The sequence below is a fragment of the Grampus griseus genome, assembly GCF_964374135.1.
Source record: "Grampus griseus genome assembly, chromosome: 3".
NCBI lineage: Eukaryota > Metazoa > Chordata > Mammalia > Artiodactyla > Delphinidae > Grampus > Grampus griseus.
In genome coordinates, this window is record NC_139019.1 from 69,113,982 (window position 1) to 69,138,851 (window position 24,870).

Genomic DNA, 24,870 nt, shown 5'->3' on the forward strand with positions numbered 1-24,870 from the left:
ATTAATTCTGGTGGAAGTTTGTTTTGCTTGATTTAAACTTCTTTACGATACATTCTCTAAAGATGAAAATTCTTCCTACATAATGGAGGCAGCCTGTAAAATGTATAAAGGTAGTCTCTTTTGTTGATAAAGACCAGAATGAAACAGGAAGAAATACATATTTGAAGTATATTTCTTTCCAAATTATTAGTCTGCTTGCAAAATTATGATTTAAATTTTTTTCAAATATATGTTAATGTAGTGTCCGTGGTCATTCCCCCAAATTAGACTGTTTATTCCCCTTGTATATGTTCATCTTATAAAATTCAGGAGTATTGTTGTTGTTAGCTTTAATATTAAAAAAAATCATTTTTAAAGGAAAGCTGGAACTATGTGACCCTCATGCCTAGAAAATGGCAGTTTTTATAATTGTTTTGGAAATCCATACTCCATTTCAGCATTAATGTCAGTAATGAAGTAATTTCTAAGAAGATACACCTTTATGATTATCACTTATTGTTTAGATATGGAAGTGTAAAGTTGGATTATCCAATAAATCTGTAACAGAGCCAAATTCTGCTGACCTGTCTCCACATTAACTCTACATTAGTCTTCAGGCAAAGAGAAGTAGCAGTTATGTCCGTTTCATTTAGAAACTACATTGTTGAGACATAACTTTAATATTCCTATATTTAAAATTTTAGAAAAGTAGGAGAGGCATTTAACAACAAATATAATTCAGTAAACATTTATTGAGTGATCTACTTTTTGAAGTGTATTATACAGATCTGTGCATATATAGTAAAGAAAAAAGATACTGTTCCTACGTTATTAGTGCTCAGGTCTTCTAGAAAAGATGGTAAGCTGACTGATAAATTCAAGGATGTACAACTATGCATAGGAAAATCAGTAGGAAGAGAGTAGTTGAGATGGTGATTAAGAAGGGAGAGGGAAGATTTTGGTCAGACGTTTAAGATTACTAACATGTAGTGTTCAAGAAGAGAGAGAGTTATATTTATTAAAAAGTAAATTATTAAAATGAAAGTACAGGATATAGTATCTCTAGAAACTCACAGTTATTTTACAGGTTTATAGTTAACATGTTTTAATTTTCTGAGTTGTAAATCTGATTTCATGGCTAGAACTATGGAATGTCTAGGAAATTTTTGTTTGTTGTGTCTCTCTTGACTGTTTCCTTAGGCATATCTGGGTAGACTATGAACTAAAGAGTAATTAAAAAAAAAAACTTCTTGGAAGTCCAGGTCATTGGTAAAAAATATATCTGATGGGTTGCCACATGCTTGTAAATTTGCTCCTGGACAGTCTGAACTGTATGTACTCCATGCAGTAGTATTCTGTTCTTTCAGCTCATGGTCAAGAATTATATCGTAACATTGAGGTGCTACACAGAATAGATTGCATTTACAGTTGTAGAGCCAGAGACCTTGGATATTTTCTCAGATTTGGTGCCTTTTGCTTTGAAACACATAGTCATCTCTGTTGTGGTACCTAGGTATCTTCAAATGTATTCTTTCTGATTTTCGTTTTTCTTTAGTGTTAACATTTTTCCTTTAAAAACGTATAACCTTCTTTGTCCTTCTGTGATAATACCTTTTTACTTTTCTCATTCCCCTACCCCCTCCTGTTAAATGCTACATCTGGTATTTAGTTCATATTCATCCATAATTTTTTTATTAATCTTTCAAATCTTCTATTTGCTTTTTAACATTATACTTTATTTAGTTTAAAATAATTTTGTAGTATAGCAGATATTTTATTATCAGAGATATATATGTGTGTGTATATATGTATATGTATCTCCAAAGATAAAAGACAACATATGTTCCAATTATTTTTTCAGTAGGAAGAACTGTGAAAAAAAATCAAGTGATAAATATATATCCAATTATGTATATATATAAATATATGTATAAATATATATATAAATATATATGTGTGTGTGTTTATTCCAATTATTGGATCAGTAGGAAGAACATGAAAAAAACCAAGGGGTAAATTAATGAGATCTGTTTTGAGAAATGTTGCATAGCTGTCGTTAAATACCAATTCCTCTAGTGTATTAAAGGACAGTTTAAAATTCTAGAATTTACATATTCAGGACAATAAAATGACAAACTGATCATGAGAAACATTTTATATTTAAAAAACTCATTATGTCATGTTAAAATTTGTGTTAAAATACATTATATAATGTTATTTTCAGTTTTGTTTTATTTGTAGTATTTCCCAAATATTAAGAATATTGTATAGCACTTTTTATCAAAATCATCAATAGGCCCTTCCTACTGTAGTGATAATCCTACATATAAGGTTAGCTCCTGGTCTTTCTGTCTTTCTTTCTTCCTTTTTTTTTTTAAATTTGTTTCTGCTTTCACCTGCTATTTATGTCTCATGACCTAACTCCATCTGATTAATATAAAAGCAGAATATGTAAATGTTTTGATGATAAAAATTCTTGAAGTTTACCTGAATTCACTACTTGCTAAAAATAAATGCCGTTTGTCTGTCGGTTTTTCTTTCTCAGTCTCTCAGATACTTTTGTTTAAAAAAAAAAAAAAAGACTTTTAATCATTTCCTCACGTATAGTGGTGCTTTGAGTACGTTGATGGAAAATTGAAATCTCTGACTCAAGTATTTCTGATCTGTAAACCAATAGTAGGAACATTCTTGTTTTTCTAAAGTAATGTGACTGTAATGATCATATAGTCTGTTAATGTATTCTGGTTATATACTTTGGAAAAGACTTGCAAATAGAGAATCCTTGCTAACAAGGTTTGGTGTATCTTTAAGATTTGCAATTTTTATGAGACAAATTATGTCAATGTTAGTAATTTTTATTTTAACAGCATTGGGGACATCATAGATCACTATCGAAAAGAACAAATTGTTGAAGGGTATTATCTTAAGGAACCTGTACCAATGCAGGTCAGTGTTGTTTTTCTTTTAACAATAATTAGCATTTTATTTTAAAATGCATTTTTGGTGATATGTTTATGCACACATCCATGCATTTGAAATTGGATAAAATTTAAAACTGCAGATTATACAGATTCTTTCAGAAAGTGAATACTTATAAGCGAATCTCTTAGTTTTTATTTATGTTGGTTCTAGATAATTATTAGGAAGTCCTTGGTGGCTTTTTGAGAATAGAAGCAGTGGTGGGGACAGAAGCCTAGTTGCACTGGGTCAAGGAGTGAGTTTGTTGGAGGCAAAAGTGGAGACAGCCAGGATAAATCACAGCCAGGCTTATCTAGGTGAGACTGGTAAGAAAAGAAAATAAATTAAAAAATGATAGCTAGAAGATGATGTAGGGCCAAAAGACCTTTAAACTTTTTACTTCTTTGTTTTATTTGCCTGTAGTTTTATGGTGAGAAATTTTTGAGCATGTCTCTGTACTCGGGAGGAGAGTGACAGTGGTGGGTGAGGGATGGGGTAATGGCAATACCCCACGTACAAGGTCCTAGGGAAGGCAAGAGTGGCTGAAGTCCAGAACATAAGAAGACAGGCCTTGAACAAGAGGGCCTGTTGAATACTAGTTGCTTAATGCATAGGGTGATTGATTAGCTTCTGTTTCTTGCCCATGATACTTCCTAAAGTGTGGTGGGAAAAGGTTGTAGCAGGGGTTAGAAAAAGGTACTTCAAAGGAGTGATTAAGAATTTTCCTATGTGGAAAATGGAGGTAGTGATATTCTAGGGACATAAAGAAAGATTGTGAGAGGTTTTGGGTACCCCACTAAACTTTCATAGTGATTTGTAGTGTCTCGAGCTTCTCAATATTTCTTCCTCCGAACAAGTTAGTTTCTGATGGTTATAGCCTACTATTCATTGCAGCTGCTGAAGGCGGGGGGTGGGGGTCATCATTATTCTGATGCTTAATATAAATTTAAGAATCATCATCTTGAAACATTTTAATGTATCTTGCTTCAGTTCCTCATGCTTTTCTGGTAGAATGTAAAGTTTAGGAGGGCAAGTGTTTTGTGTTGTATTCCTAGTGCCTAGAATAGTACTAGGCATTAGGTATTCAATCAATATTAATTGAATGAATAGCTCCTTTCCAACAGGAAGCACTCACTTCATCCTCTGAATTATCACTAATGTGTCTTATTGTGTTTGTTGCTGTCTCCATGTCAGTTTCTTCCTCTCTGCCTATCTAAATCCTGCAAGTTTAAGATCCATCTCAAGTTTTACTTCCTTGTTGACACCCTCCTAGTATCTGTAGTTAGCAATGATGTACCACTTTTGTTGGCAGTTCTGGCGGACTTTGACCAATTTTTTTTAAAACCACATAGTGCGGTATGTGCTTTCTAGAAACCACAGCTTAGGATCTTTTTATTAGGAATCAGAGGTGCCTTTACCTACAAATGACAGATCCTGCCACTCAGTCCCATTGCTATATCCTTAAAATTCTGATTCACATTGGCTGTTTGAATTAATGATGATTTTAAATTGTTTCTAAGTCAACAAATTTTTTTAACAAATTTTATTTTATTGGCCCACAAGTTAAGTCATGCATTTTTCCCATCCTGAATTTATGCTTAGAATTTTCTAATTTAATTTTTTACAGTTGGAAAAATAGCATTTGACATCTAGTAAACTTAAACTTTATACTTATGTTATGAGATAGTTTTAAGAATTACTTCAAATATACAGTGAGCCTCATTCTTACTTGTGTTACTGTTTCATAACTGAACAAACCTCAGATTATTGTCATCTGCAAAAATGCCTATAATGCTTTGAATACTTCAGAAATAACAAATGCTGATTACAGAGCAATTTGATTACTTCACAAAAACCATTAAATGCTATTTGAAGTCAATTATTTTGGGCCTGGAGTAAAAGTAGGTTACAGTAGAAGTTTGAGAATCATAACACTTACCTATCCTTCCTAGCAGGATTCTAACTATTAGAGAACCCAAAGGCTAAAAATGTCCTTTTATTAATGTAAAAGTGATTAGCTAGCAGAATCATCTCATTCCCCCTGAGGTGATCCTGCATACTCCCACTCCAGGTAAGATGCTGGAAGAGAAAGAGCAGAGTCCCTAGCTAGGTGTGCTAACTTAGTGGAACTAACACTTCAGACGAATTACAGGAAAAGAAGGAGCCTTTTGAGACAATGCACCCCACACTAAAAATATTGATATCTAACATTTTTGGAGCACTATATTCTAGGCACTGTTTCTTATACGTATTAATTTATTTAACTTTTTTTTTTTTTTGCGGTACGCGGGCTTCTCACTGTTGTGGCCTCTAATAGTGTCTTCTAGTGTCTTCTAATGTAGGAGTTCTTCTGTAGTGTCTTCTAATGTAGGAGTTACAGATCAGTTGATCAGCCCCTATCTTAAAATAAGTAGGAAAGACTTATATAGATTATCTTGAAATCAGATATTTAAATCCAAATGTTAGTGTAGTAATATGTCTTAAATAAACTACAAATGTGCCCCATTCTGCACCTAACAGTAAATATTATCACTACTGTAATAAAGACTGGTAAGCACAAATCTATACAACTAGGGAGGTAGTCATCACTATTTATCATCTGGGTGCGATGTATCTTTTCAAATTTTTTATATTCTTAGTCATTTTCTGAATAATTTGTAGAAGTAAGAATAAAGGTTTAGTACAAAAAAACTTTATTAGAAAATTTAATAAGAATTTAAATGTAGCAAACCCCATTTTTGTTCCATATTTCCTTGGTTATAAAGGGTTACATACTTGAAATAGAAGGCAGCTAACTGCTCATCCACTGTCATGCACGGACTTGGAACATATCCATCTTGTAAATCCAAATTTCAGATACATCTTTTATAAGTTCTTATGATTACTCTGGTTCTTCTTACGTTTTTACTGTCAAAATGCAGTACTGATTCCAGATTTTAAATATATTTCAACTGGGTTCTAGTTTATGAGTCTTTCTTGCTCTTCTTGCATCATCAACTGCAATACTTTTGAAAACTTTGATGGTTCATAATTTTGTTGGATAGTACAGTCTTTATTGCTTTGTAAGTGTAATACATTTTTATGTTTATAAACATCAGAATGATCAATATGGTGAATTTTAAAATTTCTACATTATATGTTTCCTTCTAGTAACCTTTGTCCAATTATAAATCATACTGAGTAAATCTTGGTGCACAATCATAAAAATTTAAAGAATCCTCATTTCCTTTTAGGAAACAAGATAATCTAGATACTTGTTACAAGTTATTGCATGATGATGTCCTTCCTATTGAATCACTAACTAGATGAGAGCACTATATTTCTTTTCCCCTAGAAATATATCATTCACTCAGCGATTCTTAGTTTGAGAAAAATCACCAAAGGAGATTACCATCTGAAGAATTATAATCTGAGATTTTGCTTATCAAAATCAATTTTATCATCACAATAGATCCCAGAGTCTTGCTGTTTCTTTGCATTTATCATCTGAGTCTTTTTATAATTGTCACACGTCTTTCTTTGTCAATTTTTTTCTCTTTGCTGTTATGATCAGAAAATTAAGAATTCTGAATTTTCTTATGTGTTCAATGAAAACTAATAAAAATATAACAAAGATGGCCTTTTATACTTTTTTGAAAGATGCTACAATAGTTGGCCACACAGTAAAAAATGCCAAAGGGTGATGCAATAGAGATGATTTATTTCACTGTTGGATCACCCTCTAGACCAAGGGCTGGCAAACTTTTCTGTAAAGGACCAGATAATAAACATTTTAGGTTTTGTGGGCCATTCAGTCTCTGTCTCAGTTACTAAACTGCCTTTGTAGTGTGAAAGCAACCACAGACAGTATGTAAAGGAATGAGCCATGGCTGTGTTCCAATAAAACCTTATGTCCAAAAACAGGCAGTAGGCTAGATTTGGTCCATGTGCTGTGGTTTGCCAGTGCCTGCTCTTTGGCATACTTGAGAATAATTGTTAAGTCATGAAATGGTTCCTACGATGATGAAATAGCAGAGTGTTTCAAGATATAGGAAAAATATGATTCGTGAAAATCCCATAACATATCTTAGACTTATAAAACGATCAGCTGGATCCATAAGTCTCTAAGAAAACAAAGTCATAAAATATTAATTCTTGCAAATAGTAAGAGCTGCTCAAGAAAGAAACTAAGAAACTAAAATTGGGTCCATTGGACCTTGATGGTAATATCGAAGATTGACTTATTTTGGGAAGGTCATTTATAAAGGCACTCTTCGCTTTGTATTCTTCCTGACATCATAATTCTTTTTGTTACTTGGAGGGGGGCAGGGATTTAGCATTTAACACACATACATTCCTGTAAGTCATGGTGTTGTATGAAATCATGCAATAAAAACCACAGGATTATGGAAAAAAGGGGGTTAAGGGTACAACACTCAAAAACTTCATCAGTGACACATAAAGATAAGAAGCTAGTAAAAATGTAGCGTAGTTTTTATACGTGCTAAATGGGTAAGAAATATTTAAATATTACAATAAATAAGGCACTTTACCTTGAAAAAGACCTGAAGTTTACTTGTGGAAGAGGCCATCAGAAGGGCTGTAAATAGCGGGAAGTGGTACAAGGAGGATTATCTGAAATCAGATATGTTAGAACACCAGATGTGAATGGATGGGTATGGCGTGTAACACTCGGTGAAGCTGGGGAGGCTTTTAGGCTTTTGAGATGTATTTTGCATATTCCTAGGCATCTCAGTTCAGCTGGGTGCAATTTTCTGCATTCACATAGAGTTTCTCATGGATATAATTGTCCATAAGCAAACATGAATTTGCTTTATGCTCAAATTGGTTCTAATCTATCAGTTATGCTTGGACAAATTCATGTTTTCAAAACAATGTTGCTTGTAAAACTTACAAAAAAACCTGTATTTTTCAAAAAAAAAAGCTTATTAGTTGTCCATATTCTTGAGAAATGGTAAGTGCACTTTTTTGAAAATTTCTTTGGAAAGCAAAGATCTCTTAATAATATATATGTTACAGTATTTTAGATTTTAGTAGTAAAATTTTTTTAATGTCTAGACAGACAATCTGGTTTTTAAATTGGTAGTTTAGTAGGTTTTACTTCATTTCCATCAAGAATTCATGAAATAATTTTAGTATTTTTGAAAATTCAGGATCAAGAACAAGTACTCAATGATACAGTGGATGGCAAGGAAATTTATAATACAATTCGTCGTAAAACAAAGGATGCCTTTTATAAAAACATTGTTAAAAAAGGTTATCTTCTAAAAAAAGGTAAGTGTGAAACTTTTAAGACTAAAGATTCAATTTCAGTATTTTACCGTTAACATTTATTAGAAACATTGTAAATATTGGGCATAAAACTTATCTGAGATACGTATTTAATAAGTTGGTATCTGATTCTTGAGCCCCTCTTTACCCCATAACTTTTTTTTTTTTAAGAGAAAATTCTTATCGGCACTTGGCACATTCATAGTATTGATGTTTCTATTTTATGTATTTGCCTCAGTTTGGCATTAAGAAATGTTGGGGCATTGAGGGGTGCATGATTAGTAGAAGAGTTTTTTTTCTCATGACTGGAAAAGAATGAATCCTAAGCAAGAATTTTAAAGATTTTATCATAATGAAATCTCTAAACATACTGTTAAGGTACCCTTGTCACTTACTCAGTGACTCATTAAAGCAAGCAATATAACAAAAGATATTTTTCTACAGATGTATTACAGACACTTTCTCATTTTGTAAGGATTGGTGTTATTTAAGCTTTGGAATAAAAATATTTAATTTTTAGTTTTTAGCAACAATAATTTTTATGATTTTACTATATGTGACTTCATAGTTCATTATTTGGCTAAGGGGAAACAATTTTTTTTAACAGGCAAAGGAAAAAGGTGGAAAAATTTATATTTTATCTTAGAGGGCAGTGATGCCCAACTTATTTATTTTGAAAGTGAAAAACGAGCTACAAAACCAAAAGGATTAATAGATCTCAGCGTGTGTTCTGTCTATGTTGTTCATGATAGTCTCTTTGGCAGGTAAGAAATTGGTTTCCTATTTCTTTTTGGAATTGTTTTAATAAAAAAATAGTATGTTCAGATCATTTCAAAGCATAGCAAACCAATTTGTGAAATCTGAAAATGTCACATATACTCTCTAGGGTAATTTCTGTCTTCCTTACTTATTTTAGACTAACCTATGCATAAAATTCTACTCCACTATATCACATAGAAACCTTTGGAATCTATGCCTCTCCTGTAGTAAGACTTGATCTGTATGTAGTGTGTTTCCTGCCTGCACCTACCACCACTCTTTTGAGTTGACTTACTTTGAGTCTTGTCTCCTTTCCCCTATTTTATCATGCTTGGTTAACTCAGTGCATCTGATGGTAGTAGACACACTCAGTTGTACTATTAACTTGATTCCTAAGAAACTTGACATTGAGAGACAACTATAGTATAAAAACAATTATTTCAATAGGAAAGAGGAGTATTTCAGATTTGAAATAAAAACATTTTTTCTTAATGTTAGAGTTTTTAAAAAAATAATCGTATAAACTAAAGGTAAATCCTGAACAGCACAAGGCAAATTCAGCTCTTGATTACATCTAGTTTTTTGTAATAAGGGCCTTTCTTTGTATTTCACCATCAGAATTATCAATAATCCATTCTAGAGTGTTTTTAGATATATTTAGCACTTTTATTGCCTATTGCTATGATGAATAAAACGCAGGCAATTAAAACAAATTTTTTTAACAACTTATGCTGCAGGATGGCATTTCTACTAGGCAACCCTAGTTTATCCTATTTAAGTGGGAAGGCTTCAAGAGAAGTACCTGTGGAGCATAAAAGCTTGTCATATCTTTTTTTCCAAACTGTGTTTAGGAGATCACATTAGTGATTTTAACAGTTCATTTTTTAAATGGTCAGATAGGTTTGGGAAATGCTGAATTGAACAAATAATTTTCCTTACAGAGGGGCATTCTGGAGTTTTAGCCAGTGTTTGTATTGTGAATCACCAAGAGGGGAGTATAATATGCAGTATTTCATGAATTCATTGGACCTTGATACTCTCCCTTTTTTTCTCTCAAACCCTTCTTAATATCTCCTAAAAACAGCTGTTCCCCCCCCCCCAAAAAAAAGCAAAAAAAGTTTGGGCAAGGTAGGATTTCATAGGATTCTTTTCCCCTCCCTTTACAGTATGGGAAGCTTGGCCTTTAGATGTAGTTGGATCAGACCTCTGGCTTTTCAATCTTTCTACTCTGCCTTACTTTGTGTGTACTGGATTCTTCTCACAAAGCTGCTTCCTTCATGATAGTGAGGTGGCAAACAGTACCAGAGAAAGGAGAAGTGAACTATTGAAAATCCTGAGAATACACTATTGTGTATTCCAGTAACTATTGAAAATCCCGAGAATACACTGTTTGTTGTGTTATCAAATAGATAGCAGTCATTGAATATTTCTCGCTTTGTGTAAGCATAGAACCCAATACACTGACTGACCTTGAGCATTTAGTTCATGAAGTCTAATGTGAAAGTTAATGGCAGCCCTCACCAGTAGAGATGACTGGTATGCACGCCTAGCCTGTGGAACACTGGACAGCACTGCTCGTTCGGCTGTTTTTCCCGGCACTTTAGTTGCACAGCTCTACAATTTTTCCAGCTTATTTTCAGTATTATTAACAGGTCTCTAAGCATTCTATCTCTTTGTATTAAACTTCTGACTTTCAATACTGCTTTACCTTTTTTTTTTTTAACAACTTTGTTGGAGTATAAGTGCTTTACAGTGGTGTATTAGTTTCTGCTTTATAACAAAGTGATTCAGTTATACATATACATATATCTCCATATCTCTTCCCTCTTGCGTCTCCCTCCCTCCCACCCTCCCTATCCCACCCCCCTAGGTGGTCACAAAGCACCCAGATGATTTCCCTGTGCTATGCGGCTGCTTCTCACTAGCTGTTTTACATTTGGTAGTATATATATGTCCATGCCACTCTCTCACTTTGTCCCAGCTTACCCTTCCCCCTCCCCACATCCTCAAGTCCATTCTCTAGTAGGTCTGCGTCTTTATTCCCATCTTGCCCCTAGGTTCTTCATGACCATTTTTTGTTTTCTTCTTAGATTCCATATATATGTGTTAGCATATGGTATTTGTTTTTCTCTTTCTGACTTAACTTCACTCTGTATGACAGACTCTAGGTCCATCCACCTCACTACAAATAACTCAGTTTTGTTTCTTTTTGTGGCTGAGTAATATTCCATTGTATGTATGTGCCACATCTTTTTTATCCATTAATCTGTTGATGGACACGTAGGTTGCTTCCATGTCCTGGCTATAGTAAACACAGCTGCAGTGAACACTGTGGTACATGACTCTTTTTGAATTATGGTTTTCTCACGGTATATGCCCAGTAGTAGGATTGCTGGGTCGTATGGTAGTTCTATTTTTAGTTTTTTAAGGAACATCCATACTGTTCTCCATAGTGGCTGTATCAATTTACATTCCCACCAACAGTGCAAAAGGGTTCCCTTTTCTCCACAGCCTCTCCAGCACTTATTGTTTGTAGATGTTTTGATGATGGCCACTCTGACCAGTGTGAAACGATATCTCATTGTAGTTTTGATTTGCATTTCTCTAACGATTAATGATGTTGAGCATTCTTTCATGTGTTTGTTGGCAATCTGTATATCTTCTTTGGAGAAATGTCTATTTAGGTCTTCTGCCCATTTTTGGATTGGGTTCTTTGTTTTTTTGATATTGAGCTGCATGAGCTGCTTGTAAATGTTGGAGATTAATCCTTTGTCAGTTGCTTCATTTGCAAATATTTTCTCCCATTCTGAGGGTTGTCTTTTCGTCTTGTTTCTGGGTTCCTATGCTGTGCAAAAGCTTTGAAGTTTCATTAGGTCCCATTTGTTTATTTTTGTTTTTATTTCCATTTCTCTAGGAGGTGGGTCAAAAAGGATCTTGCTGTGATTTATGTCATGAAGTGTTCTGCCTATGTTTTCCTCTAAGAGTTAAATAGTGTCTAGCCTTACATTTAGGTCTTTAATCCATTTTGAGTTTATTTTTGTGTATGGTGTTAGGGAGGGTTCTAATATCATTATTTTACATATAGCTGTCCAGTTTTCCCAGAACCACTTATTGAAGAGGCTGTCTTTTCTCCATTGTATATTCTTGCCACCTTTATCAAAAATAAGGTGACTGGGCTTCCCTGGTGGCGCAGTGGTTGAGAGTCCACCTGCCGATGCAGGGGACACGGGTTCGTGCCCCGGTCCGGGAAGATCCCACATGCCAGAGCGGCTGGGCCCGTGAGCCATGGCTGCTGAGCCTGCACGTCCGGAGCCTGTGCTCCGCAGTGGGAGAGGCCACAATGGTGAGAGGCCCACGTACCGCCAAAACAAAAACAAAACACAAAACAATAAGGTGACCATATGTGCGTGGGTTTACCTCTGGGCTTTCCATCCTGTTCCATTGATCCATATTTCTGTTTTTGTGCCAGTATCATACTGTCTTGATTACTGTAGCTTTGTAGTATAGTCTGAAGCCAGGGAGCCTGATTCCTCCAGCTCCGTTTTTCTTTCTGAAGATTGCTTTGGCTATTTGGGGCCTTTTGTGTTTCCACACAAATTGTGAGATTTTTTGTTCTAGTTCTGTAAAAAATGCCAGTGGTAGTTTGACAGGGATTGCATTCAATCTGTAGATTGCTTTGGGTAGTAATTTTCACAATGTTGATTCTTCCAATCCAAGAACATGGTATATCTCTCCATCTATTTGTATCATCTTTAATTTCTTTCATCAGTGTCTTATAATTTTCTGCATACAGGGCTTTTGTCTCCTTAGGTAGGTTTATTCCTAGATATTTTATTCTTTTTGTTGCAGTGGTAAATGGGAGTGTTTTCTTAATTTCACTTTCAGATTTTTCATCATTAGTGTATAGGAATGCCAGAGATTTCTGTGCATAAATTTGTATCCTGCAACTTTACCAAATTCATTGATTAGCTCTAGTAGTTTTCTGGTGGCATCTTTAGGATTCTCTATATGTAGTATCATGTCATCTGCAAACAGTGACAGCTTTACTTTTTCTTTTCCGATTTGGAATCCTTTTATTTCTTTTTCTTCTCTAATTGCTGTGGCTAAAACTTCCAAAACTATGTTGAATAATAGTGGTGAGAGTGGGCAACCTTGTCTTGTTCCTGATCTTACTGGAAATGGTTTCAGTTTTTCACCATTGAGGACGATGTTGGCTGTTGGTTTGTCATATATGGCCTTTATTACATTGAGGTAAGTTCCCTCTATGCCTACTTTTGGAGGGTTTTTATCATAAATGGGTGTTGAATTTTGTCGAAAGCTTTCTCTGCATCTATTGAGATGACCATATGGTTTTTCTCCTTCAATTTGTTAATATGGTGTATCACATTGATTGATTTGCAGATATTGAAGAATCCTTGCATTCCTGGGATAAACCCCACTTTATCATGGTGTATGATCCTTTTAATGTGCTGTTGGATTCTGTTTGGTAGTATTTTGTTGAGGATTTTTGCATCTATGTTTATCAGTGATTTTGGCCTATAGTTTTCTTTCTTTGTGACTTCTTTGTCTGGTTTTGGTATCAGGGTGATGGTGACCTCGTAGAATGAGTTTGGGAGTGTTCCTCCCTCTGCTATATTTTGGAAGAGTTTGAGAAGGATAGGTGTTAGCTCTTCTCTAAATGTTTGATAGAATTCGCCAGTGAAGCCATCTGGTCCTGGGCTTTTATTTGTTGGAAGATTTTTAACCACAGCTTCAATTTCAGTGCTTGTGATTGGTCTGCTCATATTTTCTATTTCTTCCTGGTTCAGTCTCGGAAGGTTGTGCATTTCTAAGAATTTGTTCATTTCTTTCAGGTTGTCCATTTTATTGCCATATAATTGCTTGTAGTAATCTCTCATGATCCTTTGTATTTCTGCAGTGTCAGTTGTTACTTCTCCTTTTTCATTTCTAATTCTATTGATTTGAGTCTTCTCCCTTTTTTTCTTGATGAGTCTGGCTAATGGTTTTGCAATTTTGTTTATCTTCTCAAAGAACCAGATTTTAGTTTTATTGATCTTTGCTATAGTTTCCTTTCTTTCTTTTTCATTTATTTATATATCTGATCTTTATGATGTCTTTCCTTCTGCTAACTTTGGGGTTTTTTTGTTCTTCTTTTTCTAATTGCTGTCAGTGTAAGGTTAGGTTGTTTACTTGAGATGTTTCTTGTTTCTTAAGGTAGAATTGTATTGCTATAAACTTCCCTCTTAGAACTGCTTTTGCTGCATCCCATAGGTTTTGGGTCATCGTGTTTTCATTGTCATTTGTTTCTAGATATTTTTTGATTTCCTCTTTGATTTCTTCAGTGATCTCTTGGTTATTAAGTAGTGTATTGTTTAGCCTCCATGTGTTTCTATTTTTTACAGATTTTTTTCCTGTAATTGATATCTAGTCTCATAGTGTCTTGGTCGGAAAAGATACTTGATACAATTTCAATTTTCTTAAATTTACCAAGGCTTGATTTGTGACCCAAGATATGATCTATCCTGGAGAGTGTTCCATGAGCACTTGAGAAGAATGTGTATTCTGTTGTTTTTGAATGGAATGTCCTATAAATATCACTTAAGTCCATCTTGTTTAATGTATCATTTAAAGCTTGTGTGTTCTTATTTATTTTCATTTTGGATGATCTGTCCATTGGTGAAAGTGGGGTGTGAAAGTCCCCTACTATGATTGTGTTACTGTCAATTTTGCCTTTTATGGCTGTTAGTATTTGCCTTATGTTGAGGTGCTCCTATGTTGGGTGCATAAATATTTACCATTGTTATGTCTTCTTCATGGATTAATCCCTTGATCATTATGTAGTTTCCTTCTTTGTCTCTTCTAATAGTCTTTATTTTAAAGTCTATTTTCTCTGATATGAGAATTGCTACTCCAGCTTTCTTTTGATTTCCATTTGCATGGAATACCTTTTTCCATCCCCTCACTTTCCGTCTGTATGTGTCCCTAGGTCTGAAGTGGGTCTCTTGTAGACAGCATATATACAGGTCTTGTTTTTGTATCCATTCAGCCAGTCTATGTCTTTTGGTTGGAGCATTTAATCCATTTACATTTAAGGTAATTATCAATATGTATGTTCCTATTACCATTTTCTTGATTGTTTTGGGTCTGTTATTGTAGGTCTTTTCCTTCTCTTGTGTTTCTTGCCTAGAGAAGATCTTTTAGCATTTGTTGTAAAGCTGGTTTGGTGGTGCTGAACTCTGTCAGCTTTTGCTTGTCTGTAAAGGTTTTAATTTCTCCATTAAATCTGAATGAGATCCTTCCTGGGTAGAAGTAATCTTGGTTGTAGGTTTTTCCCGTTCATCATTTTAAATATGTCCTGCCAGTCCCTTCTGGCTTGCAGAGTTTCTGCTGAAAGATCAGCTGTTAACCTTATGGTGATTCCCTTGTGTGTTATTTGTTGTTTTCCCCTTGCTGTTTTTAATATTTTTTCTTTGTATTTAATTTTTGATAGTTTGATTAATATGTGTCTTGGCGTGTTTCTCCTTTGATTTATCCTTTATGGGACTCTCTGTGCTTCCTGGACTTGATTAACTATTTCCTTTCCCATATTAGGGAAGTTTTCAACTATAATCTCTTCAAATATTTTCTTAGTCCCTTTCTTTTCCTTTTCTTCTGGGACCCCTATAATTCGAATGTTGATGCATTTAATGGTGCCCCAGAGGTCTCTGAGACTGTCCTTAATTCTTTTTTCTTTATTCTGCTCTGCAGTAGTTATTTCCACTATTTTATCTTCCAGGTCACTTATCCGTTTTTCTGCTTCAGTTACTCTGCTATTGATCCCTTCTAGAGAATTTTTAATTTCATTTATTGTGTTGTTGATCACTGTTTGTTTGCTCGTTAGTTCTTCTAGGTTCTTGTTAAGCGTTTCTTGTATTATCCATTCTGTTTCCAAGATTTTGGATCATCTTTACTATCATTATTCTGAGTTCTTATTCAGGTAGACTGCCTGTTTCCTCTTCATTTGTTAGGTCTGGTGGGTTTTTACCTTGCTCCTTCATCTGCTGTGTGTTTCTCTGTCTTCTCATTTTGCTTATTAACTTACTGTGTTTCGGGTCTCCTTTTCGCAGGCTGCAGGTTCGTAGTTCACGTTGTTTTTAGTGTCTGTCCCCAGTGGCTAAGGTTGGTTCAGTGGGTTGTGTAGGCTTCCTGGTGGAGGGGACTAGTGCCTGTGTTCTGGTGGATGAGGCTGGATCTTGTCTTTCTGATGGGCAGGTCCACGTCTGGTGGTGTGTTTTGCGGCGTCTGTGGCCTTGTGATTTTCGGCAGGTCTGTGCTATTGGGTAGGGTTGTGTTTATGTCTTGCTAGTTGTTTGGCATAGGGTGTCCAGCACTGGTGCTTGCTCGTCATTGAGTGGAGGTGGGTCTTGGCGTTGAGATGGAGATCTCTGGGAGATTTTCACCGTTTGATATTATGGACCAACGTCCTGAACTTGGCTCTCCCACCTCAGCGGCACAGCCCTGACGCCTGGCTGGAGCACCAAGAGCCTGTCATCCACATGGCTGAGAATAAAAGGGAGATAAAAAAGAAAGAAAGAAGAAGATAAAATAGTTATTAAAATAAATAAAAAATAATTAAAATTTTTTTTAAAGTAATTAAAAGAAAAAAAGAAGAGAGCAACCAAAACAAATTCATCAATGATAACAAGCACTAAAAACTGTAACAACAACAAAAAATACCAGACAGAACCCTAGGACAAATGGTAAAAGCAAATCTATACAGACAAAATCACACACAGAAGCTACACATACACTCTCACAAAAAAAGAAAAAGGGAAAAAAATATATATATCATTGCTCCCAAAGTCCACCTCCTCAATTTGGGATGATTCGTTGTCTATTCATGTATTCCACAGATGCAGGGTACATCAAGTTGATTGTGGAGATTTAATCCGCTGCTTCTGAGGATGCTGGGAGAGATTTCCCTTTCTTTTCTTTGTTGGCACAGTCCTGGGGTTCAGCTTTGGGTTTGGCCCCGCCTCTGCGTGTAGGTTGCCTGAGGGCATCTGTTCTTCGCTCAGACGGGACGGGGTTAAAGAAGCACCTCATTTGGAGGCTCTAGCTAACTCAGGCCATGGCAAGGGAGGGGTATGGAGTTCGGGGTGAGCCTGTGGCGGCGGAGGCCAGCATGACGCTGCACCAGCCTGAGGTGTGCCATGTGTTCTCCCAGGGAAGTTGTCCCTGGATCACGGGACCCTGGCAGTGGCTGGCTGTACAGGCTTCTGGGAGGGGAGGTGTGAATAGTGGACTGTGCTTGCACACAGGCTTCTTGGTGGCTGCATCAGCAGCCTTAATGTCTCATGCCCGTCTCTGGGGTCCACGCTGTTAGCCGCGGCTCATGCCCATCTCTGGAGCTCCTTTAAGTGGTGCTCTTAATCCCCTCTCCTCGCGCAGCAGGAAACAAAGAGGCAAGAAAAAGTCTCTTGCCTTTTCGGCAGCTCCAGACTTTTTCCCGGATTCCCTCCCGGCTAGGTGTGGTGCAGTAGCCCCCTTCAGGCTGTGTTCACGCAGCCAACCCCAGTCCTCTCCCTGCGATCCAACCGAAGCCCGAGACTCAGCTCCCAGCCCCTGCCCATCCCGGTGGGTGAGCAGACAAGCTTCGGGGGCTGGTGAGTGCTGGTCAGCACCGATCCTCTGTGCGGGAATCTCTCCGCCTTGCCCTCCGCACCCCTGTTGCTGCGCTCTCCTCCGTGGCTCCCCCCTCCGCCACCCGCAGTCTCTGCCCGCGAAGGGGCTCCTAGTGTGTGGAAACCTTTGCTTTGCTTCTTTACAGCTCCCTCCCACTGGTGCAGGTCCTGTCCCTATTCTTTTGTCTGTTTTTTCTTTTTGCTTTGGCCCTACTCAGGTACTTGGGGAGTTTTTTACCTTTTGGGAAGTCTGAGGTCTCTGCCAGCGTTCAGTAGGTGTTCTGTAGGAGTTGTTCCACATGTAGATGTATTTCTGATGTATTTGTGAGGAGGAAGGTGATCTCCATGTCTTACTCTTCTGCCATCTTGAAGCTCCTCCCTGCTTTACTTTAAATATAAACGATTTCAGAAGCACAGTTTGAAGACATTGAATCATACAGAGTTATTACTGTAGTGAATATTTATGTGGGAATTTCATACCTGTATCTTTTCTTAGGCTGAATCTTTTACTGTGGCAGTATTTATTGTTTTATCTATGTTTAGGATGAATATTAAATTTTAGGTTGGTAATTACTTTCTTTCAGCATTTTAAAGATTTTCTACTTTTCAACATTTTGTCATTCTGTTTCTCTTTTAGAGATAATGTATCTTTTTTCCTTCACGATGTACTGTATTTCATCTTTCTCTGAAAGCTTTGAGATTTTTCCTTTCCTTAGATTTTCAAAAGTTAAACCAAATATGCCTACTGTAAAAATATATATTTTTTAAATGTATCTTAATGTTTGTAGAGCTTCTTCAATCTGAGACCTGATGTCTGTTGTCAGTTTTGGAAAATTCTTCATTAGTATCCCTTTAAACAGTTCTACTGCCACATTCTCTTTAATCTTCTGGGACTCATGTTACATGTTATATTCCTTTTACTATGTCCCATGTGTCTATTAAACGGTTTTCTATGTTTCTTATAATTTTTTTCCTCTCTGTGCCTCAGGCTGGATGTTTTCTTCTGATTTGCCTTCAGCTCACAAATCTATTCTTCTGTAGTTAAATGTGTTTGTTGAGGTCTTAATTTTATTTATTACTTTTGCCACTTTAGAATTTGTGTTCTAAATTGTTAGAACACTTGTTCTAAATATCTAGTTATGTGGCAGAATTCTCTATTTTGTTATTTTTTTTAAGCACTTTAATTACAGATAGTTGAAAGTTGTATCTGTCCTCAATATCTGGATCATATGTAGGTCTTTGTCTGTTTTTCTTTTGGCTTTTCAGTCATTTGATCCTGATTCCTGTAATGTCTACTTATGTTTGACTGAATAGTGGATACAGTGTATGAAAAACTGTGGAAGCTATGGATAATGTTATTGTCTCCAGAAAGGACTGTTCTTTTGCCAGATAAGTTAGAGTAGGGTTAGTTCATATTGATCCCCTCAGGAATCAATTGGAGGTATCGGTGAAGGCTATACTGCTTCTGGTTTGCTCTTATTCTGAAGGCATAGCTCTTCAGGGGTCTCAACTGAAAGCTTTCTCTTTTAAAGGCCCTGAACTCATTTGTCTCTCCCAGCACTGTGAAACTGAATGTGCTTTGTTAGCTTTTTAGCCTCTTAGATGCTGTTTTCTGCTTATTGCCCCAGAGTCCTGCCCTACACGGTTTAGGAATTGGCAAACACCTTGAAAAGAAAAGCTGTGGAGAATGTCAGTCTCACCTCACTATGATCTTGGTCCCTTCAGTCTGAGCTGCTTGTTCTCCAGTGACTTCAAACAGTTGTGTTTTGTTTGGTTTATATTTTATCCTGCCAGGAGGGTTAGTCTGGTACAAACCACTTTCAGAATCAGAAGTTTTCAGTTGACATATTCCATTGTTTTATGGTATTCTCAAAGCATTGAAGAGATGGTTTTATCTTTAATAAATGTTAAGCTTGTACTCTGGATACTTTGCTATGACCTTCTAACACTGAAGTGTAAGATATACTCTTTGGTTAAAGCAAGAAATAGAAATAATATTTATTGAATTTCAAAAACTTGAAGGCCCTTATTAAACATTTTATAAACATTTTCAAATCTAGTTGGAAAGGCAGCACATCTTCAAAAAAGATATAAGCTACTATCTAATATTGTACTTACATGTCAAATGAATTATACCACACTGCATACTATAGGAAGATAAGAACTAATATTTATTGCACACCACTGTTAGGTCATTTGATCCTCAGAATAAGCTGATGTTTCCATTAAAATGGAATGAGGAAAAACAGCCAGTTGTAAAAAAAAATTTGAAAATAGGTAAAATTATAAAGAACATTAAAATCACCCACAATCTACTGAGAGATAACCATTAAGAACATTTTAGGCCTAAAGAACATGTCTAGTCTTTTCCCAGTACATATAAATGTATATTATATATCATCCTGAAGCACTGAGTTTAGTAATATTTTATTTGCTTTAAAGTCTTTAAATTAGCTATATGCAATTCTAGCACTCCTGCTTCAATTTTATTGTAACTTTTCTATTTCTAATGCCTTTTAAAATTAATCTACACAGTACTGTGAAATATTTTTAAACTTTGATAGTTTGATAAAATTTCAATAGTGCAGACAAAAAGCTTTCTAAAATATATGCAGCTGACATTTTCTTTTTAGTAATCTAGTACAATGGATTATTATTTCTCTAAATTAAGAATTTTGTTAAGTTTATATAAATTACATAATTGTGATTTTTTTTCTTAAGTTAGTGTAAAGTTGGTATGTTAAACTTCCTAATAACTTTGTTTGTATTTTAAAGGCCAAACTGTTTTCAGATAGTGGTTCAGCACTTTAGTGAAGAACATTACATCTTCTACTTTGCAGGAGAAACTCCAGAACAAGCAGAGGTAAGTTAACTGGTTTTTCAACTACTGTCAACTTTATTCAGCTCTTGTTTTCTTTTTTAACTGGAATAGAAAGCTGTTGCATTTTAAGATAATGTGATAAAAAGGATGCCTGAAATCTAATTATGTTTTATTTTAAGGAATGAGAAGCTTTCATGTGTAAAAAAATTTTTTTTGAAAGAAATGCAGAAAAACACAGTGTAGGGTTATTAGGAAAACTCCATTTTAAATTGACCTTTAAATGGGCTATGATGTTGAGTCCAACTGAGAATGTTCATTGAAAATCCTCTGCAAAAAGGTTATATTCTAAGTACAGTCAAAAAGGTAAGCCAGTTAGTTTTGCTAATAAGCATTGTTGTTATTCACTGGTTGAACTGTGTCTAAAAATAGAAATTCAGTCATCACAAGGAAAAAATTTTGAGGAATTTTCTGTTTTTCTCTAAGTCTAGATATAATGTTTACTTTCAGCACTAGCCATTGATCCATGTGCAATGCCCTTATTAAAACTTTTATTAAGTTTTAAGTAATGCTGTGAAGAAACTTTTTTTAAAAATCTCCTTTTAAAAGTACTTTGATTTCTTTGAACCATAATATTTCTGGGGTGTTTAAAGGTATTTTGTAGAAATATGGCTATATTTCTTCTGCTTATACTCTATGGAAGGAACCCGAAGGTAGTTTAGAGGTGAAAGAAAGTGACTTTGTTGAAAAAAAAGAAGATAATTTGCCAACCCTGGATATGAGGCAAATGCTCCTAAAACTCTGGATCCTGGCATGGGCCCCTGACTCATAAATTATGAAAATATCTTAGGGTGTAGAATAAATTTGATGAATGAGCCATTGTGTTTTATGGCTTATAATTGAATATCATTTTTCCATCATGGAAAAATATCTCAATTGAATACTCATTATTAACTTATAATACACATAAAACCTTGTTTTGTGGGTATGTAGCCCTAATTTGCAAAAATAGGGCTCATAGTATTTTGCTGTTTGACTTTTTTTTTTAATGTTAGATATTGAGTTAGAAAAGAAACTTAAACTTGAGTATCCTATCTTCCAGTTATTTTATCACGTTCTTTCTAAAGATGTGTTTAACTTACATACCTGGATGACATTTCAATGTGTTTTGCATGCCTCACATAAATATAACATTATCTTATTGGATTTATCTATACTCTTTCCATATTCTGTTTCCATATATCCCTTAAAGTTCAAAAATACCACTGATCATCCCAGTTTTTTATTACTTTGGTGGCCTGTGGTATCTCTGGTTATTGTCTTCTCTTTCTGAAAGCTACGGTAATTGATTTAGTCTTAAGTTTGCTCCATTAAAAGACGTTCTCTAAACACTGACAGAGTTCAGATTCATTGAAATAGCCAACAAACTAAAGACCTAATTGAGTGAAACAGTAGTACAGAGCTTTCTAGAAACATGTATGCCAAATAAAATATTTAGATTTATTTTTGGTAAACCTAAAATTGTTCTCTCCTTTCTCCAGAGTACTAGATCATTAAACATTTTAGAATATAGCTGCAACTTAATATTAGGCTGAAATATTGTTTTAAATATATTATATTTAAAAGGCTTATAAATCACCCAGACCCCCTTATACATTTCTACCTATATCATGGTCTAAGGTAAAGATTAGAATGTTTGTCATCAAATCAGTCATCACATTATCAACTGGTTTTGCAGTCAGCCTTCCTTTCACAAAATGTATCAAGTTCAGTTCTGCTTTAGGGTCCCTCAAGTTTAACTGCTTAAATATATGTAAATTTATTTTCTGACTAATAAATTATCACTCATTGGTACTTAAGATTAATATAGAGATGCTATGATAATACAATCAATATTTTACAGAATTATAATTGTTTTGGTCACTGTTTTATTTTGTTGGAGCACCGATGTATTTAAAGCACAGGATACTCTGAGTTTAGAAATGGCAGTCTAGAGAAGGAAGGAACTATTGAATTTGGGGAAAAAACCCAAACTGTTGATTGGAAACTGCATAAACTATTGTATACTATATTTCTTTGAAATGCTGTTATTTTTTGTAGGACTGGATGAAAGGTCTGCAGGCATTTTGCAATCTACGGAAAAGTAGTCCAGGGACAGCTAATAAACGCCTGCGTCAGGTGAAACTTGATTTTCTTTGATTTGTGATTGTCACAAATTTGTGATTGTATTTTGCTTTATCAGTTTGCTCTTTATTTTTATTTCTCTATGACCTATTTTGGGCAACATTTCAAACACTTTAGAATTCTTGAGAGGTGAATCTTGTCAGGCATTTTAAAGCCATGCTCCCACTTGCTTCAGCAGCAGGAGAAATAGTTACTTCTTTATGAAAGAGAATATTCTTTATATACTTGCTGGATACTTAGCCCATAATGCCATCTTTTGAATACATATCAAGGACTTTTTTTCTTCCACTTAAAGTAACAATACCAAGCCAACAACAACAGAAACTATTCTGTTCGGCCCTATTATTATTATTTTTCTTCTTCAAAAAATTATTTTGGCCTGTGTCAGAAAGGTACTTACTGAAAAAATCATCTGACTGAAAGTACTAATCCTGGTAAACTTTAGGGTTTTTCATTTTATAGTAATTGCTTTTGAAACCTATTACATAACTTATGGGTAGTATCCTGTCTTATTTGAAACCTTCACATGCCTGCATGTTCATTTATGGAGAGTTAAGCTAGGCTTTCTCTTTCGTTCTATGTATGTAAACTCAACTTTATATCCTCCATTTCTTTGCTTTTTTCTTTTAGTTATCCCCAGATAATTGGAAAAAGTTAGGTAAATTTAATATTCTTGGAGTTTTGAGGAAAGTTTCTTTTTTGTACAGTATTTACTAAAGTGACTCTTGTTTTACTTATGGGAATTTCCAATAAGCTTGGTGAATTTAACATACTGTTCTATTGGAAGTGGATAAATGGTTATTATTTAGATGACTGAAAGTTTTATTCCCTGTAACCAGAAGTCTGATACTTTCCCCAGGGACATTTAATTATATGCATAATCACTGTGTTCTCAAAGCATGTTTTAACATTTTGAAAGCTATGGAAAATCAGATTCAATTTTTGTAGATTGTATCTTGTGAGAAATTTCAGGCATGAAATTATTATTTGTAGGTATAATAGTATATAATCATAATGATATAATAGCTAACAATGTCTTGAGCCCTTTTTATGTGCCAGGTACTCTGCTTGTGCTTTTATACATATCATTTCTAATCTTCACAACAACTTGCAGTGTAGACTTTATCCTAATTTTATATCTGAGGAAGCTGGGGCTCATAGAAACTGACTTGTGCAAGGCCACACAAGTAGTACGTGGCAAGAGGGAAAGAGAACCTGACACTAGAAGATAGATGGTTTAAGTTTTGCATCAAAACTGAAAAATAACTTCACTTCTTTGGATCTGTATCCTTTTCTGTAAAATGAGAAGGTAGAATCAATATTTTAAAAATATTTTCTAGCTGTGGAACTCTGTATAGAAAGAAAATCTTCCAGATGAGCATTATATAGCATGTTAGATTTTGATTTGGGTGGTAAGAGTTATTTACTTAAATTAATAAAGAATCCTCAAAAAAAAAAAAAAAGAATCCTCTTCTCAACTTCATTTTCTCTGAACCATTGTTTTATAGCAGAAAAGGTGTATTTCATTATTTTTGCAGGAATGTAATTGGAGGAATAACTTGTAAAATACAATTGTATTTTTTTTTAAGTGGGAAGAATTTATTAAAAGGGAAAATATAACTGAAGGTCATGTTTTCTGAAAAAAGGGGAAAATAAGTCACTATTTTGGGTTTTTATAATAATTGCCTTTGAAACCTAATGCATAATTCTTGAAATCTGGGGTAACGATTTCTGTGTTTTCTTTAGGTCAGCAGTCTTGTTCTACATATTGAAGAAGCCCATAAACTCCCAGTAAAACATTTTACTAATCCATATTGTAACATCTACCTGAATAGTGTCCAGGTAGCAAAAACTCATGCAAGGGAAGGGCAAAACCCTGTATGGTCAGAAGAGTTTGTCTTTGAGTAAGTCTTATTTTATCATTACATTAGATGATTTTCTTTTGCTGTAATGCATTTTCTTTCCTTTTTTTAATTTTTTTTTTTAACTCTGTATCTAAATCAATTAGAACACGGTGCCAAGCTCAGGCATTTTAATAATACACACTTTTTTTTATTCTATTGTATTTGTTCACTTTTACTAGTAAAGTGCTATGTCCTTGGTTTTTCACCCAGTTATTAATATGAATTACCATTACTGATGAATCCAAAAACATTTACTAACATACACAGACAAAATGTTTACAAGGGTTTCCAGGATTTACTCCAGGAAGTTAAAGTTAGACAGTAGGGAAAGTGT

General features: G+C 34.9%; 1 protein-coding gene across 1 annotated transcript in view; it reads left to right on the top strand.

The window, feature by feature from the left end:
* RASA1 (RAS p21 protein activator 1) overlaps positions 1 to 24,870 on the top strand; it is a 109,542-nt gene that overhangs the window by 66,917 nt on the left and 17,755 nt on the right. The window contains exons 9-14 of the mRNA XM_082650661.1: positions 2,847 to 2,925; positions 8,091 to 8,211; positions 8,816 to 8,972; positions 20,406 to 20,493; positions 22,549 to 22,626; positions 24,379 to 24,536. Coding sequence (XP_082506787.1) covers positions 2,847 to 2,925; positions 8,091 to 8,211; positions 8,816 to 8,972; positions 20,406 to 20,493; positions 22,549 to 22,626; positions 24,379 to 24,536 — 681 coding nt within the window. The remainder of the gene's footprint in view (positions 1 to 2,846; positions 2,926 to 8,090; positions 8,212 to 8,815; positions 8,973 to 20,405; positions 20,494 to 22,548; positions 22,627 to 24,378; positions 24,537 to 24,870) is intronic.